General features: G+C 39.8%; 1 protein-coding gene across 1 annotated transcript in view; it reads left to right on the top strand.

The window, feature by feature from the left end:
• Positions 1-18648, top strand: part of INPP5F (inositol polyphosphate-5-phosphatase F) — a 94297-nt gene that overhangs the window by 43875 nt on the left and 31774 nt on the right. The window contains exons 4-6 of the mRNA XM_007469571.1: positions 17002-17130; positions 17353-17520; positions 17638-17694. Of these exons, the coding sequence (XP_007469633.1) occupies positions 17002-17130; positions 17353-17520; positions 17638-17694 (354 nt within the window). The remainder of the gene's footprint in view (positions 1-17001; positions 17131-17352; positions 17521-17637; positions 17695-18648) is intronic.

Below are 18648 nucleotides of genomic sequence, written 5' to 3'. Positions count from 1 at the left end.
TTTATAATTGTTATATCTTCTTCTTGGATTGATCTGTTGATCATTATGTAGTGTCCTTCCCTGTCTCTTGTAACATTCTTTATTTTAAAGTCTATTTTATCTGATATGAGTACTGCTACTCCAGCTTTCTTTTGATTTCCATTTGCATGGAATATCTTTTTCCATCCCCTCACTTTCAATCTGTATGTGTCCCAAGGTCTGAAGTGGGTCTCTTGTGGACAGCATATATATGGGCCTTGTTTTGTATCCATTCAGCAAGCCTGTGTCTTTTGGTTGGAGCATTTAATCCATTCATGTTTATGGTAATTATCGATATGTATGTTCCTATGACCATTTTCTTAATTGTTTTGGGTTTGTTTTTGTAGGTCCTTTTCTTCTCTTGTGTTTCCCACTTAGAGAAGTTCCTTTAGCATTTGTTGTAGAGCTGGTTTGGTGGTGCTGAATTCTCTTAGCTTTTGCTTGTCTGTAAAGCTTTAGATTTCTCCATTGAATCTGAATGAGATCCTTGCTGGGTAGAGTAATCTTGGTTGTAGGTTCTTCCCTTTCATCACTTTAAGTATATCATGCCACTCCCTTCTGGCTTGTAGAGTTTCTGCTGAGAAATCTGCTGTTAACCTTATGGGAGTTCCCTTGTATGTTATGTGTCGTTTATCCCTTGCTGCTTTCAATAATTTTTCTTTGTCTTTAATTTTTGCCAGTTTGATTACTATGTGTCTCGGCGGGTTTATCCTGTATGAGACTCCCTGCACTTCCTGGACTTGGGTGGCTATTTCCTTTCCCATGTTAGGGAAGTTTTTGACTATAATCTCTTCAAATATTTTCTCGGGTCCTTTCTCTCTCTCTTCTCCTGGGACCCCTATAATGTGAATGTTGTTGCATTTAATGTTGTCCCAGAGGTCTCTTAGGCTGTCTTCATTTCTTTTCATTCTTTTTTGTTTATTCTGTCCCGCGGCAGTGAATTCCACCATTCTGTCTTCCAGGTCACTTATCTGTTCTTCTGCCTCAGTTATTCTGCTATTGATTCCTTCTAGTGTAGTTTTCATTTCAGTTATTGTGTTGTTCATCTCTGTTTGTTTGTTCTTTAATTCTTCTAGGTCTTTGTTAAACATTTCTTGCCTCTTCTTGATCTTTGCCTCCATTCTTTTTCCAAGGTCCTGGATCATCTTCACTATCATTATTCTGAATTCTTTTTCTGGAAGGTTGCCTATCTCCACTTCATTTAGTTGTTTTTCTGGGGTTTTATTTTGTGCCTTCATCTGGTACATAGCCCTCTGCCTTTTCATCTTGTCTCTCTTTCTGTAAATGCGGGTTTTGTTCCACAGGCTGCAGGATTGTAGTTCTTCTTGCTTCTGCTGTCTGCCCTCTGGTGGATGAGGCTATCTGAGAGGCTTTTGCCGGGTTCCCTATGGGGGGGGCTCTTTTTTTTTTTTTTTTTTTTTTTTTTTTGAAGAAAGAAAAACCACTGGTCTTGTAAGACTTTTTCATTTTCCAAGAGGAAATCAAGCCTTCAAATAGAGTGACTTAGGGCCAAGATAATGAGATTGCCCAGGGCCAGTGTTTGTCTCCACACTGTGCCTCGCCACCGCCTGGCTGAAGTAACCCATGAAAGCATTTGTATCATGCCTGCTGTCAGTGTGGGGATGTGGCATCTAGGGATGTCATCACTCTGTCATAGTCCTAGCCTATTTTGGTCACTGTGTGATGTGCCAGACAGGCCCTGAGGGTTAAATGGATTATCATATTTAATCCTTTGGACTATCCTATAAAGTAGGCACTGTTATAGTCCATGTTGTACAGGTGAAGAAAGAAGGCTTGGAGAGGAAGTAATCACAGCTGACATGTGGTAGTGTCCAGACCTGGACTCAGGCCGTCTGGTCCTGTATCACTCTGCTGACCTTGCCTCCCTGTTACCTGAATAGCAGGTAACATAGTTCCCACTGCCCCACAACTCAAATACGTGTTATTCTGAGGTGAGTTCTTAGGAAGAAAGTTTGGGGACAGGGTTAAATTGTTTAAAAAAATAAGTACAGAGATACCTCAGAGACATTGTTTAATTCCAGACCACTGCAATAAAGCAAATATCATAATAACATGATTCACATGAATCTTTTTGTTTCCCAAGCATATAAAGTTATGTTTATACTGTGGTCTATTAAGTGTGCAAGGACATTATGCCTAAAAAAATAATGTACATACCTTAATTTTAAAATACCATTGCTAAAAAAATGCTAACCACCATCTCAGTTTTCGGTGAGTCAGTCTTTTTGCAATAACATCAAAGATCACTGATCACAGATCACCATAACAAATATAATAATGATGAGAAAGTTTGAAATCGTGAAAATTAACAAAATGTGGCACAGAGACATGAAATGAGCAAATGCTGTTGGAAAATCCCGCCAATAGACTTGTTTGATGCAAGGTTGCCACAAACCTTTAATTTGTTTAAAAAAAAAAAAAGAAAGAAAAAAGAAATATCTGCAAAGCACAGTAAAATGGGTATGCCTGTGACAATATAGTTATTTTTATGCTGGAAGTTTGACAATCTAATTTTAAGAAACCAGCATTAAAATGAACTTAGGAGGACATTGATATTCTATTTGTTACAAGTATCAAAAAGAGATTAGAGTACTTCTTATTTCCTTTCATTGGTACTAGAGATGGAATACTATTACTATTGCTGATCTGAGACAAGTACCTTAGGTGGCAGTTAGGCCTATTAAAAGCAGGTATTGGCAGGTTTTGTTTGCATTTTATTTTAGTGAAGAACAGCCAGACAAAAAAATTGTGTCAGTTTGCTAAGCTAATAAACTTGTGTCCTTTGGATGACTGCTGACAAATTGAAAGGTCAGTGTGGCTTCTTGTCACCAGACTTTGCCTTGAGGGTGAGCACCCCTTGGGCAGCATGCTGGTTTGAGCATTAAGCCTGGGGGCCCTAGCAGTTAGAGTTAGAGCAAGAAACAGCTTATCCAGCACCTTGGTCACATTCTAGTCATCAGTTTGCACATCTAGTACTCCCAACCCTGGGGAAATGAGCTGTCCTCGTCGTCGGAGAACTGGAGCTGGACTTTTCAAGGAGGTTTTCTTATGCCCTTTGTGGCCACCAATCCGTAACATTTGAGATTAGTAGCTGACTGTTGTGTAAATGGCAGGGGTGGAGGGGGAGGAATCTTTAGGAAATAACACTTAATGGAATTTTAAGACACAAAAATGTGAATATGATGAAAGCTCTTAAAATGTCTTTATTCTGAAGACCTTTCCTTTTCTCTCGCGATACTCTTAAGTGAATGAGATTATCTTCAAATACAGGTGAAAACGAGATACTCCCCCACATAGCTGAGTATTCTTACAGCACAGTTGAACAGTCTGAGCTATGGCATTTGCCAGGGTACTAAAAGTTAAGAGTTGGAAATATGTAATGAACCTTGCTAATTAAGGGTAAACGTGATTATAGATAAAGTATTTCCAGATCCCATTTTAGTGATAGTTTGGCATGGCTTTCTCTCAAGAGAATAGAATTTTAGAAATTTGCATTTAAGCCTTTTTTCCCTTTCCTTTAATCCTATTTTATGGTAATGGAGCTTTACAGTGAACAATAGGAGGAAGGGAAAGAACAGCTATGTTGAAAATCACAAACTGTTTGCTTATTTTCTGACACAATTTAAATCTTTGGTATCTTTAATTCAATTAACGTATAACTCCAGTTAAAAGGTGCATTTAGAAGCATGGTAATTTTTTTTTTAACATCTTTATTGGAGTATAAATGCTTTATAATGGTGTGTTGGTTTCTGCTTTATAACAAAGTGAATCAGTTATACATATGTTCCCATATCTCTTCCCTCTTGTGTCTCCCTCCCTATCCCACCCCTCTAGGTGGTCACAAATCACCGAGATGACCTCCCTGTGCTATGCGGCTGCTTCCCACTAGCTATCTATTTTACTTTTGGTACTGTATATATGTCCATGCCACTCTCTCACTGTGTCCCAGCTTACCCTTCCCCCTCCCCGTGTCCTCACGTCCATTCTGTATGTCTGTGTCTTTATTTCTGTCCTGCCCCTAGGTTCTTGAGAACAATTTTTTTGTTTTTAGATTCCATATATATGTGTTAGCCTACAGTATTTGTTTTTCTCTTTCTGACTTACTTCACTTTGTATGACAGACTCTAGGTCCATCCACCTCACTACAAATAACTCAGTTTCATTTCTTTTTATGGCTGAGTAATATTCCATTGTATATATGTGCCACATCTTCTTTATGCATTCGTCTGTCGATGGACACACTTAGGTTGCTTCCATGTCCTGGCTATTGTAAATAGAGCTGCAATGAACATTGTGGTACATGACTCTTTTTTAAAAATTTATTTTTTTATACAGCAGGTCCTTATTAGTCATCAATTTTATACACATCAGTGTATACATGTCAACCCCAATCTCCCAATTCATCACACCACCAGCCCCACCCCGCCGCTGCTTTCCCCGCTTGGTGTCCATATGTTTGTTCTCTACGTCTGTGTCTCATTTTCTGCCCTGCAAATCGGTTCATCTGTATGACTTTTCTAGGTTCCACATATATGCTTTACTATATGATATTTGTTTTTCTCTTTCTGACTTACTTCGCTCTGTATGACAGTCTCTAGATTCATCCATGTCTCTACAAATGACCCAATTTCATTCCGTTTTATGGCTGAGTAATATTCCATTGTATAGATGTACCACATCTTCTTTATCGATTCATCTGTCGATGGGCATTTAGGTTGCTTCCATGACCTGGCTATTGTAAATAGTTCTGCAGTGAACATTGGGGTGCATGTGTCTTTTTGAATTATGGTTTTCTTTGGGTATATGCCCAGTAGTGGGGTTGCTGGATGGTATGGTAATTATATTTTTAGTTTTTTAAGGAACCTCCATACTGTTCTCCAGAGTGGCTGTATCAATTTACATTCCCAGCAACAGTGCAAGAGGGTTCCCTTTTCTCCACACCCTCTCCAGCATTTATTGTTTGTAGATTTTCTGATGATGCCCATTCTAACTGGTGTGAGGTGATACCTCATTGTAGTTTTGATTTGCATTTCTCTAATAATTAGTGATGTTGAGAAGCTTTTCATGTGCTTCTTGGCCATCTGTATGTCTTCTTTGGAGAAATGTCTATTTAGGTCTTCTGCCCATTTTTGGATTGGGTTGTTTGTTTTTTTAATATTCAGCTGCGTGAACTGTTTATATATTTTGGAGATTAATCCTTTGTCCATTGATTTGCTTGCAAATATTTTCTCCCATTCTGAGGGTTGTCTTTTCGTTTTGTTTGTAGTTTCCTTTGCTTTGCAAAAGCTTTTAAGTTTCATTAGGTCCCATTTGTTTATTTTGGTTTTTATTTCCATTACTCTAGGAGGTGGATCAAAAAAGATCTTGCTGTGATTTATGTCAAAGTGTGTTCTTCCCATGTTTTCCTCTAAGAGTTTTATAGTGTCTGGGCTTACATTTAGGTCTGTAATCCATTTTGAGTTGATTTTTGTGTATGGTGTTAGGGAGTGTTCTAATTTCATTCTTTTACGTGTAGCTGTCCAGTTTTCCCAGCACCACTTATTGAAGAGACTGTCTTTTCTCCATTGTATATCCTTGCCTCCTTTGTCATAGATTAGTTGACCATAGGTGCGTGGGTTTGTCTCTGGGCTTTCTTTCCTGTTGCATTGATCTATATTTCTGTTTTTGTGCCAGTACCATATTGTCTTGATTACTGTAGTTTTGTAGTATAGCTTGAAGTCAGGGAATCTGGTTCCTCCAGCTCTGTTTTTTTTCTCTCAAGACTGCTTTGGCTATTCAGGATCTTTTGTGTCTCCATACAAATTTTAAGATTTTTTTGTTCTAGTTCTGTAAAAAATGCCATTGGTAATTTGATAGGGATTGCACTGAATCTGTAGATTGCTTTGGGTAATATAGTCATTTTCACAATATTGATTCTTCTAACCCAAGAACATGGTATATCTCTCCATCTGTTTGTATCATCTTTAATTTATTTCATCAGTGTCTTATGGTTTTCTGCATACAGGTCTTTTGTCTCCCTAGGTAGGTTTATTCTTAGGTATTTTATTATTTTTGTTGCAGTGGTAAATGGGAGTGTTTCCTTAATTTCTCTTACAATTTTTCAGCATTAGTGTATAGGAATGCAAGAGTTTTCTGTGCATTAATTTTGTATCCTGCTACTTTAGCAAATTCATTGATTACTTCTAGTAGTTTTCTGGTAGCATCTTTAGGATTCTCTATGTATAGTATCATGTCACCTGCAAACAGTGACAGCTTTACTTCTTCTTTTCTGATTTGGATTCCTTTTATTTCTTTTTATTCTCTGATTGCTGTGGCTAAAACTTCCAAAACTATATTGGATAATAGTGGTGAGAGTGGACAACCTTGTCTTCTTCCTGATCTTAGTGGAAATGGTTTCAGTTTTTCACCATTGAGAATGATGTTGGCTGTGGGTTTGTCATATATGGCCTTTATTATGTTGAGGTAGGTTCCCTCTATGCCTACTTTCTGGAGGATTTTTTTTTTATCATAAATGTATATTGAATTTTGTCAAGAGCTTTTTCTGCATCTATTGAGATTATCATACGGTTTTTCTCCTTCAGTTTGTTAATATGGTGTATCACATTGATTGATTTGCATATATTGAAGAATCCTTGCATTCCTGGGATAAACCCCACTTGATCACGGTGTATGATCCTTTTAATGTGCTGTTGGATTCTGTTGCTAGTATTTTGTTCAGGATTTTTGCATCTATGTTCATCAGTGATACTGGCCTGTAGTTTTCTTTCTTTGTGACATCTTTGTCTGGTTTTGGTATCAGGGTGATGGTGGCCTCATAGAATGAGTTTGGGAGTGTTCCTCCCTCTGCTATATTTTGGAAGAGTTTGAGAAGGATCGGTGTTAGCTCTTCTGTAAATGTTTGATAGAATTCGCCTGTGAAGCCATCTGGTCCTAGACTTTTGTTTGTTGGAAGATTTTTAATCACAGTTTCAATTTCATTACTTGTGATTGGTCTGTTCATATTTTCTATTTCTTCCTGGTAGAGTCTTGGAAGGGTATACCTTTCTAAGAATTTGTCCATTTCTTCCATGTTGTCCATTTTATTGGCACAGAGTTGCTTGTAGTAGTCTCCTTAGGATGCTTTGTATTTCTGCAGTGTCAGTTGTTATTTCTCCTTTTTCATTTCTAATTCTGTTGATGTGAGTCTTCTCCCTTTTTTTCTTGATGAGCCTGGCTAATGGTTTATCAATTTTGTTTATCTTCTCAAAGAACCAGCTTTTAGTTTTATTGATCTTTGTTCTTGTTTTCTTTGTTTCTATTTCATTTATTTCTGCTCTGATCTTTATGATTTCTTCCTTCTGCTAACTTTGATTTTTTTTTGTTCTTCTTTCTATGGTTGCTTTAGGTGTAAGTTAGGTTGTTTGTTTGAGATGTTCTTGTTTCTTGAGGTAGGATTGTATTGCTATAAACTTCCCTCTTAGAACTGCTTTTGCTGCATCCCATAGGATTTGGATTGTCGTGTTTTCATTGTCATTTGTTTCTGGGTATTTTTTGATTTCCTCTGATTTCTTCAGTGATCTCTTGGTTATTTAGTAGCATATTGCTTAGCCTCCATGTGTTTGTATTTTTTACAGATTTTTTCCTATAATTGATATCTAGTGTGATAGCGTTGTGGTCAGAAAAGATACTTGATACGATTTCAGTTTTCTTAAATTTACCAAGGCTTGGTTTGTGACCCAAGGTATGATCTATCCTGGAGAATGTTCCATGAGCACTTGAGAAGAAAGTGTATTCTGTTGTTTTTGGATGGAATGTCCTATAAATATCAATTAAGTCCATCTTGTTTAATGTGTCATTTAAGGCTTGTGCTTTCTTATTTATTTTCATTTTGGATGATCTGTCCATTGGTGAAAGTGGGGTGTTACAGTCCCCTACTATGATTATGTTAGTGTCGATTTCCCCTTTTATGGCTGTTAGCATTTGTCTTATGTATTGAGGTGCTCCTATGTTGGGTGCATAAATATTTACAATTGTTATGTCTTCTTCTTGGATTGATCCCTTGGTCATTGTGTAGTGTCCTTCTTTGTCTCTTGTAATAGTCTTTATTTTAAAGTTTATTTTCTCTGATATGAGAATTGCTACTCCAGCTTTCTTTTGATTTTCATTTGTGTGGAATATCTGTTTCCATCCCCTCACTCTCATTTTGTATGTGTCCCTAGGTCTGAAGTGGGTCTCTTATAAGACAGCATATGTACGGGTCTTGTTTTTGTATCCATTCAGCCATTCTGTGTCTTTTGGTTGGAGCATTTAATCCATTTACATTTAAGGTAATTATCGAGATGTATGTTCCTATTACCATTTTTTAAATTGTTTTGGGTTTGTCATTGTAGGTCTTTTCCTTGTGTTTCCTGCCTAGGGAGGTTCCTTTGGCATTTGTTGTAAAGCTGGTTTGGTGCTGCTGAATTCTCTTAGCTGTTTCTCATCTGTAAAGGTTTTAATTTCTCCTTCAAATCTGAATGAGATCCTTGCTGGGTAGAGTAATCTTCGTTGTAGGTTTTTCCCTTTCATCACTTTAAGTATGTCCTGCTACTCCCTTCTGGCTAGCAGAGTTTCTGCTGAAAGATCAGCTGTTAACCTTATGGGGATTCCCTTGTATGTTATTTGCTGTGTTTCCCTTGCTGCTTTTAATATTTTTTCTTTGTGTTTAATTTTTGATAGTTTGATTAATATGTGTCTTGGTGTTTTTCTCCTTGGATTTATCCTGTATGGGACTCTCTGTGCTTGCTGGACTTCATTGACTCTTTCCTTTCCCATATCAGGGAAGTTTTCAACTATAATCTCTTCAGATATTTTCTCAGTCCCTTTCTTTTTCTCCTCTTCTTCTGGGACCCCTATAATGCGAATTTTGGTGCATTTAATGTTGTCCCAGAGGTCTCTACAACTGTCCTCAATTCTTTTCATTCTTTTTTCTTTATTCTGCTCTGCAGTAGTTATTTCCACTATTTTATATTTCATGTCACTTATCCGTTCTTCTGCCTCAGTTATTCTGCTATTCATTCCTTCTAGCGAATTTTTAATTTCATTTATTGTGTTGTGCATCATTGTTTGCTCTTTAGTTCTTCTAGGTCCTTGTTAAACATTTCTTGTATTTTCTCCATTCTGTTTCCAAGATTTTGGATTGTCTTTACTATCATTACTCTGAATTCTTTTTCAGGTGGAGTGCCCATTTCCTCTTTGTTTGGTCTGGTGGGTTTTTACCTTGCTCCTTCATCTGCTGTGTGTTTGTCTGTCTTCTCATTTTGCTTAACTTACTGTGTTTGGAGTCCCCCTTTCACAGGCTGTGGGTTCATAGTTCCTGCTGTTTTGGTGTCTGCCCTCAGTGGCTAAGGTTGGTTCAGTGGGCTCTGTAGGCTTCCTGGTGGAGTGGACTAGTGCCTGTGTTCTGGTGGAGGAGGCTGGATCTTGTCTTTCTGGTGGGCAAGACCATGTCCGGTGGTGTGTTTTGGGGTGTCTGTCGACTTATTATGATTTTAGGCAGCCTCTCTGCTAATGGGTGGGGTTGTGTTCCTGTCTTGCTAGTTGTTTGGCATAGGGTGTCCAGTACTGTAGCTTGCTGGTCGTTGAGTGGAGGTGGGTCTTAGCATTGAGATGGAGATCTCTGGGAGAGCTTTCACCGTTTGATATTACATGGAGCCGGGAGGTCTCTGGTGGACCAATGTCTTGAACTCAGCTCTCCCACCTCAGAGTAACAGGCCTGACACCCGGCCGGAGCACCAAGACCCTGTCAGCCACACGGCTCTTTTGGGAAGTGTGAGGTCTTCTGCCAGTGTTCAGTAGGTGTTCTATAGGAATTGTTCCACATGTAGTTGTATTTCTGATGTATCTGTGGGGAGGAAGGTGATCTCCACGTCTTACTCCTCCACCATCTTGAAGGTCCCCCCTGCCCCCCAGTTGACTTTTTGCTTCAGTTATATGGCTTGTTTGCCAGTTTTTAAAATAATTTTCATAGTGTACAGTTTACTCATTTAAAGCACATAATTTCAGTGGTTTTTAGTATATTCACAGTTTTGTAACTGTCACCACAATTAATGTTAGAACATTTTCATCACTCTAAAAATAACCCTGCACTCATTAGTAGTCACTCATTTCCCCCCAAACCCCAGGCAAATCCTAGGCAACCATTAATCTACTTTCTTTCTCTGTAAATTTGCCTATTCTGAATATTTCTGATAAATGGAATCATAAAATAAGTGGCCTTTTGTGACTGGCTTCTGTTATTTAGCACCATGTTTTCAAGGTTCATGCTTGTTGTAGCATGTGTCAACACTTAATTCCTTTTTATTCCATTGTATACCACATTTTATTTATCCATTCCTCAGTTGATGGACATTTAGGTTGTTTTCACTTTGGGGCTGTTATGAGTAATACTGCTGTGAACATTGTGTACAAGTTTTTGGGTGGACATTTGTTTTCGTTTCCCTTGGGAGAAAGAGAAATTCCATACCTAGGAATGGAATTGCTGGGTCGTATAGTAACTGTGTCTAACCTCTTGAGGACCTGCCAGACTGTTTTTCAAAGCAATGTGCCATTAAAGAAAAAAAAGAAAAAGATCTAGGGACTTCCCTGGCAGTCCAGTGGTTAAGGCTCTGCACTTCCACTGCAGGTTTGATCCCTGGTCGGGGAAGTAAGATCCCACATGCCGTGCAGCATGGCCAAAAGAAAAAAAAAAAAAAAAAAGATCTATACAAGGGTATGAAGAATCTGTGGGTTTCAAATAAATGAGGACATAGATGTTCTTTCTTTTGAAAAAAACATCCTTTAAAGTTTTATAGGCTTATGTTCGATATCTGCATATCTTATTTGCTGTATCTCATTGCCTTAATAGATAACTGTATCATTTTCCATATTTGGTTTCCCATTAGACATCTGTTTAAAATTTTAGCTCCAGATGGACATAGATAGCTACCAACCTTTAAAGTAAAATCATTTACTTTCCTTTCCCTATACAGCAGCAACAACATCAGCCCCTTAATCTTGGTTGTGAAATGTAAGTTGCTAGAGTAGTAGAAAAACTAGGGGAGCACTGTGGCGCTTGCAGTGTTGCTTTTCTTTTTGAGATGGTGTGTATCGATGTTGTGAGAAGTGCCTAAGCACATATTACACAGGACTGGCTGGGCCTCTGGAAAAGGGAAGGTGATCCCACTGTCCACGCTGTATATTGTAATCCCTAGAGCTCTGTCTAAACAAAGCATCTTAAGACTGGAAGGGATCCCAAGTAGTAGTTTTCTGTATTCCTGTTTCTTGGTAGCCCTGAATTTAACCTATTTTAAAAGATAGTGGTCTATACTTTCTTTTCTAAAGTTAACTTTATATATGAAAGATTTTTAAATATTCATTGAAAATGTTTTATGTTTAAAGTATTTTAAATTTCTATTTAGAAAGGTCAGTTTTAAGAGACAGAGACTTCTGGATAAGATGGTGTGGTGACTTTGTGCTTTGTAATGCAGATCACAATCCTTATCTGAAATCTTTGGGGCTGTATTTGTTTTAGAATTCAGGTTTGGGGGGCTTTCTAAAAGGTTATTCCATGTACTTGATGTATGTGCAGTGAGTCTGGGACATTACCCTACAATTTTACACATTCATACTTCTTAAAGAATCATATGAATATTCTTTCTAAGGAAGGTAAATGATGACTATAAATTGCCTCATATCAGTTCAGGGATTATTTTGTCATTAGATGAGCTTGTAGCAAACTTTTAAAAAACTTTCAGGTTTCAGAGTTTTTTGGATTTTGGAGTTAAGGGATATTGGGCCTATATCAACTCTGTTCCAAGCCCAGGAAGAGGATAGATTAAAAAAAAGAGAGAGAGAAAAGAAAAGAAAAACAAGACATTGCCAGGCCTAGAGGGAAACCGCATCTTGTCTTCATGGACCATAAATGGAATAGTGGGTCAGACAGAGGCCTTCTAGTTTCTGCATCCATAAGCAGGCAGTGGTGGGTGGAGATTTGGTCCCTACACATTAAAGGGAACTAAAAGGTCTATATTGGAGATGGGGGTCTGGAGCCATGTTCAGTACTTTAAGCCTGGTGCTGGAGTGGGACCCCCCAGTTCATGGAAGGAGGCTGGGTTATCTGTTCTAAGTGGGATAATTGTGCCGAAAAGAATTCTCTTGTCTGTTAAGCCAGTAGCACCTCCTTGGAGAAACACTGGTCTTGGCAAAAGATAAGGATCTGAATTAACACAATAACAATGAGCATGAAGTAGTTGGGGTCGATAGGGAGAGACTTTAGCAGGTGGAATAATAGAAGATGACTCCAAGGTTTCTTGCTTAAGTAATCCAGTGGGCGATGTAGTCATTGCCTGAGATACGGCATTCCAGCAAAGGAACAAGATTTGCCACACAGACGCTGGTCAGGTTTGGAGATGCTGAATTTGAGAGACTAGTGTCTCATTAGTGGGGAGATGTATTTTGGGGTCATGAGCTCAGAGCAAAAGATTAGAGTTAGAAATGTAGAGTTCAATGTAATGGTAGTTAAAAATGAGGAAAGAGGATGAAATTTTCTTGGCAGAGCATGAAGAATGGGAAGAGAATTAAGGGTGGAAAATTGGGAGCCACCATTATCTTTAGAGATAGAGATGCCAACAAAGAAGACAGAGAAGGAACAGTTGGAGGTGGGGGAAGAGCCCAGAGAGACGGGTGTCATAGGGGCCAGGTGACGAGATGGCAGAGAGTGATCCTTAATGCCACATTCTTAGACAGACATAAGGTTTGTCCTTTTCAGAGCGAGGGGGTCCTTGTTTCACTCTGCCTGAGCAGTTTCATTGGCCTTCACTCTTTGACCTACTCCAAGCAGACTATAGTCCTCACAGTTCCAGTGACTGTGACACTGTACCCTGCTCACTCATGGAGATTTCAGGGTTGAGGGATGGATTTAGAAAAAAGATTCTGGTAAACTTGAACAATGTTAAAATGTGGTAGGAAAGGGACTATTTAGAGAGAGAGGTTGGAACAGAGGAGAGGGGGGGTGAATGACGGGGCAAGGTCCTGATCCTAGAGGAGACACAGCCTTGCAGAGAAAAACAACTCCCGTCCTTCTGAGACTGAGGAGAGTGGGTGCAGACTGGTGTGCTGCTGCAAGATTACTTTAGAATAGCTAGATATTTAGAATTATCTTTGATATATTCCTGGGGGAAAGTCTTGCTGGCTTGAATGCTCTTAAGGAATAACTGTGTCTGACAGAGGCATAATATCCTGTTTGAATATTAAAACTGCAACAATCTATAACTAGGTTTAAGGCATGTTTTCAGATTTTTTAAAGAAGGTGTTATGAATATGACTAGATGATTACTAACAAACACTCTGCATAAAAATCACTAGCCGGCAATTGCTCAGTGCTGCAAGCAGCAGCAGCAGCAGCAGGGGGCTAACAGGAGAGCTCCTTTGCTGCCCCAATAATTCTGTACTAACCAAGGCTGGAGGCGTATGAGGTGTATTCATGGAAGAAGGGAAGTGATGGTTTTCTAGGACTACTTTTATGCCCCATGTATGAATCTGGAAGTTACCACTTACATTTGTAGCGTCAGAGCCCATCCATTCATTTAACAAAGGTTTTTTGAGACCTCCTGTACCAGGTACTACTAAGGCCCTGGAGATATATGAGTCAGTAAAGCAAGGATCTCTGCTATTATGGAACTTACATTATGGTGGGGGTGCGGCAGACAGTAAACATCAACATAATTATATTATGTCATATGTTGGAAAGTAGTAAACCCTATGGGAAATAAAAGTTGAGTGCAGTAAGGGTGGTGGGTGGAGTGCCCAGGAGTGGAGATCATGGTAAGATATCTGAGGAGAGGATGTCTGGGCCGAGAGAATAACCAGAACACAGGCCCTGAGGTGGCAGTAGTCCTGGCTTGTTGAGGAACAGCAAGGAGGCTGACATGGGTGGAGTGGAGCAAGCAAGGGGAGGACAGCCACAGGAGATGAAGGCAGAGGAGAGAAGATGAGGGTCTAGTTTTGTTTTGTTTTGTTTTTTTTGCGGTACGTGGGCCTCTCACTGCTGCGGCCTCTCCCGTTGCGGAGCACAGGCTCCGGACGCGCAGGCCCAGCGGCCATGGCTCACGGGCCCAGGCGCTCCGCGGCATGCGGGATCCTCCCGGACCGGGGCACGAACCTGTGTCCCCTGCATCAGCAGGCGGACTCCCAACCACTGCGCCACCAGGGAAGCCCAAGGGTCTAGTTTTGAACATGTTGTGTGTGAGGCACCTGATGGAAATCCAAGTGGAAACTTTGGGATTTGTGATTCTAGAATTTTGTCAAAGAGCGGGGTTGAAAATGTACTGCTGGGAGGGAAGGGTTGACATGTAGATGGTATTTAAAGCCATGAGACTGGATGAAATCGCTGAGGGAGTGAATGCAGATAGAGAAGGGAGTCAAGGACTGAACCTTGAGGTGCCAAGACATTAAGAAGTCAAATGGTCAGGAAAGAACCAGTAAAAGAGGAAAAGACTGACCACTGGAAGCCAAGTAAGACAGTGTATCAGAGAAGATGAGGGAGAGATGAACTGTGTCAAATGCTACTGAGCTGTTAAGAAAAGGACCAGGAATCCACCACTGCATTTAGCCAAGTAGAGACCATTGGTCACACTGAAGATAAGGTTTCGGTGGAGTGGTGGGGGCCAAAGCCAAGTTGGAGTGGGCTGGAGAGAGAACGGGAGGAGACGGATTGGAGGCAGTGAGGAGTACAAAGAAGTAGGACCCTAGCTGGCACAGGAGGAGTGTTAGCGGAGAGAAATATCAGTGTGTTTCTGTGCTGGTGGGAATGATCAGGCAGAAAGAGGGGAGAGGAGAGAATTGCTGGAGCAACGTCCATATGTTTGATTCTTGCTCCTTCCCCATTATCTCAAGATCTGGTTAGTTTTGCTTACTTGAAGGGAAATTAAGTTAACTTGGTTTTGGCAGAATGACTGTAGATTTTTTTTTACTTCACCTTTGGTTCCCTTGTCTTCACTGGTAGGCCAGGAGGAGTGTAAAGTTGTAATCGTGGGCTTCCCTGGTGGCGCAGTGCTTGAGAGTCCGCCTGCCGATGCAGGAGACGCGGGTTCGTGCCCTGTTTCGGGAAGATCCCACATGCCGCGGAGCGGCTGGGCCCGTGAGCCATGGCCACTGAGCCTGTGCGTCCAGAGCCTGTGCTCCGCAAATGGGAGAGGCCACAACAGTGAGAGGCCCGCATAACGCAAGGAAAAAAAAAAAAAAAAAGTTGTAATCGTGTTGTGAAACCCATGTGAATAGTGTTTGGTAGCCATAGCTTTGAAAAGACATAAAACCCGTAAGATTGCAGTACATCTGAATTCTTCGTTCAATTATCAGTCTCCACTTCCAATTTGATAAAATGGGAACAGCCCCCTTCCTTTTTTAAAAAAAATTAATTAATTTACTTATTTATTTTTGGCTGCATTGGGTTTTCGTTGCGGTGTGCGGGCTTCTCATTGTGGTGGCTTCTCTTGTTGCAGAGCATGGGCTCTAGGTGTATGCGCTTCACTAGTTGTGGCATGCAGGCTCAGTAGTTGTGGCGCACGGGCTTAGTTGCTCCGTAGCACATGGGATCCTCTGGGACGAGGGCTCAAACGCACGTCCCCTGCATTGGCAGGAGGATTCCCAACCACTGTGCCACCAGGGAAGTCCAGCCCCCTAACTTTTTTAAAAAATTTATAATCAAAACTCGAACCAGGGACTTCCCTGGTGATCCAGTGGTTAAGAATCCATCTTGCAATGCAGAGGACACCAGTTCTATCCCTGGTCAGGGAACTAAGATCCCACATGCCGTGGGGCAACTGAGCCCGGGCGCCACAACTAGAGAGCCCGTACGCCACAACTACCGAACCCACTTGCTCTGCAGCCCATGCACCTGCCACAACTAATGAGCCCGTGCTCTCTGGAGCCCGAGCACCATAATAAAAAAGATACTGTGTGCCACAACTAAGACCCCAATGCAGCCAAAAAATAAATAAATAAATATTTTTAAAAAACCCACAATCTTGAATTAGTTTTTTCTCCTCATTAAGTTTTTTTATCCTGTTTATAATCTAGTAATAATTATTTTGTAAGTAAGACACTACTAATGATAACCATCTTAACAGGGGTCTGCCACTTAGCATAGCAATAAAACCAGTGTATTGAAAGAATGGAATTAGTCTGCATATGGTTAATAGAATCCTTGTGTCTCTTTCAGAATATTTGCTTTGTGTGTTGAGCCACATGAAATTATATGTAAAACGCTTGACTTTAACCAGGTAGTCCTCTGTAGAACCTCTGTGCCCTTCTCTTGTCTTAACACCTTCCCATCCTCTTCATCACCTTTGTTGGTTGGACTGCATATTTCTGCAGCCCCTACTTTCTGCTTCAAACTTAATCTCTGGACCCAAAGAGTGTGTTTTTATGCTGATTTCATTAGTGTGTGTGAGGATAGGAAGAGAGAGAGTGGTTGAAACGTCCAGCTTTTAACATTCCCAATAGAGCAGACTCTTCGCAACTTCTCACCCAAAACACTCAACTAGCATGAATATTTAGCACATATTGTTCTAAAGAAGTGTGACTAGAGCATAGCATATGTGTATTTTGCACTATTTTTAATTTTTGATGCCAATTTTTAAAGCGTTAATGAATCCCAACGAGAGCATTGTATTCTTCAGTTATATTACATAAGAACTTACTATGATCCTAACCTGAATTTTCTACCCCTAAATCCTAAATATATCCATCCTGCCCTGTATTCTTTGCTTATCCTCTACTGTAGCTTTCTAATCCTTGAAACCACAGCTGTGTTTTCTAATATCAGTTGTCTACTGGGTCATTTTGCCTGCTCTTGATGTTTTAACCACAATGCTTGAGGAGTAGTGACACTTCTGCATTCACACTTGAACATTAAGCAAGCAGATATTAGTAATAATGAATTCTCTTTCTCCTCCTATTATTTAGCTCTGTAAGAAGCATCATTTTGGAATTAACAAACCAGAGAAGATTATACCATCTCCTGATGACTCAAAGTTTCTACTGAAGACCTTTACGCATATTAAATCCAATGTGTCTGCTCCTAATAAAAAGAAAGTAAGGGTTTAATTGATATGCTTGGAATTCATCTTTGACTAGTTTTAAATTGAGGGGTGACTTTCCTTCTAATAAACTTACTTTCAAACTACTTGTCATATTAAAGCACCATCTCTGCATATCCTTGGGATTATTTTTTACTTTGCTCCTAGGGAATTGTGTGGTATCCACACAATGCTTTACATTTAATTCCTGCAGTAATAGTAGATTAATTTCTTACAGGTTAAGGAAAGTAAAGAAAAGGAGAAGTTGGAGAGAAGATTACTTGAGGAGTTGCTGAAGATGTTCATGGACTCAGAATCCTTTTACTATAGCTTGACCTATGACCTGACCAATTCAGTGCAGAGGCAGAGTGCTGGGGAGAGGGACCCCTGTCCTCTCTGGCAAAAGGTACCTCTCACAGCTCAGAGCAGGGTTTGCCACCAGAACAATTTATGGACCCGTTTGGCTTCTATAGGAGAACTGAAACAACATGTTTCTGAACTGTTTGTTTTCTACCTTTTCCAGGTTGATGACCGATTTTTTTGGAATAAATATATGATACAAGACCTTACTGAGATTGGTGTGAGTAGTTGTTTCTGAAATATTCTAAGGTAGTTTATAGTTGTTAGGCAAATATTTTTAAGTTGTACTAAAATAAAAATTAAAAATCTCACGTAATGTTTTCCCCTGTAGAATGAGAATCATTTAGCTAGGGCAAACCAGGGCACTACTTTAAGGCAGTTCATAATTTGACTATATAGGCACAGGCTTATCTTTTTAGCAGGTTTCCATAGAACAGTCATAATTTAAGGCTGTGGAGCTAATATCCATAGAGTTCCTGTAAAAGATATTTTGTTTGTACCCATTGGAAGTGTTGAAGCCCGGTTTTCCTTTAGTGATACCAGTCATTTAATGTTCCTGTTTCCTCATATGGAAATTGGAGTAGACAAATCTCGTACCAGTACTACAAGTATTCGAATCAGGGAAGACAGGGGGTATAATGAGATTATTGCATGAGGTTCCTTCAGGTTTAATGATTACCTTCTTCCTTTACTCTGTCATGTATATTGGAGAATTATGACTGTCCAAAGACAGTTCATTTATTCAGTCAATCAACCAATATTTATGGAAAGCCTACCATGTGCTAGTTACTGTTTTGGACACAAATTGAGCAAAAAGTTGAATAGGGTCACAGATTATCTTTTTCTTAACCTTTCAGAAAGTTCAAACCTTTTTTCTTTCTGTTTCTCCCTATTGGTGGTGGTTAGCATAAATGATTTTGACCTATTTATCTGGTGGTGTCTAAAACTAGGTATCTATCATGGCTCACCTCTGTAAAATGTTCTTGCCTCTCTTCATGATGCTGATCAAACCATGACCACCAAGACTTAATGATAGGGGGAGAAAAATAAGGGTGTCTGTAATGAGTATTTGTCCTGTTTGCTGACATATTGAGCTCTAATGTGTTTTGCAGAGTTTTTGTCAGACACATAGCATTACCATTTAAAACTGATGACTTACAATAAGTGGCATTTG

Source organism: Lipotes vexillifer, unplaced genomic scaffold, assembly GCF_000442215.2.
Source record: "Lipotes vexillifer unplaced genomic scaffold, Lipotes_vexillifer_v1.1 scaffold240, whole genome shotgun sequence".
Classification (NCBI taxonomy): domain Eukaryota; kingdom Metazoa; phylum Chordata; class Mammalia; order Artiodactyla; family Lipotidae; genus Lipotes; species Lipotes vexillifer.
Note: the sequence above shows the minus strand (reverse complement) of the source record. Positions and strands in the feature narration are given on the sequence as shown.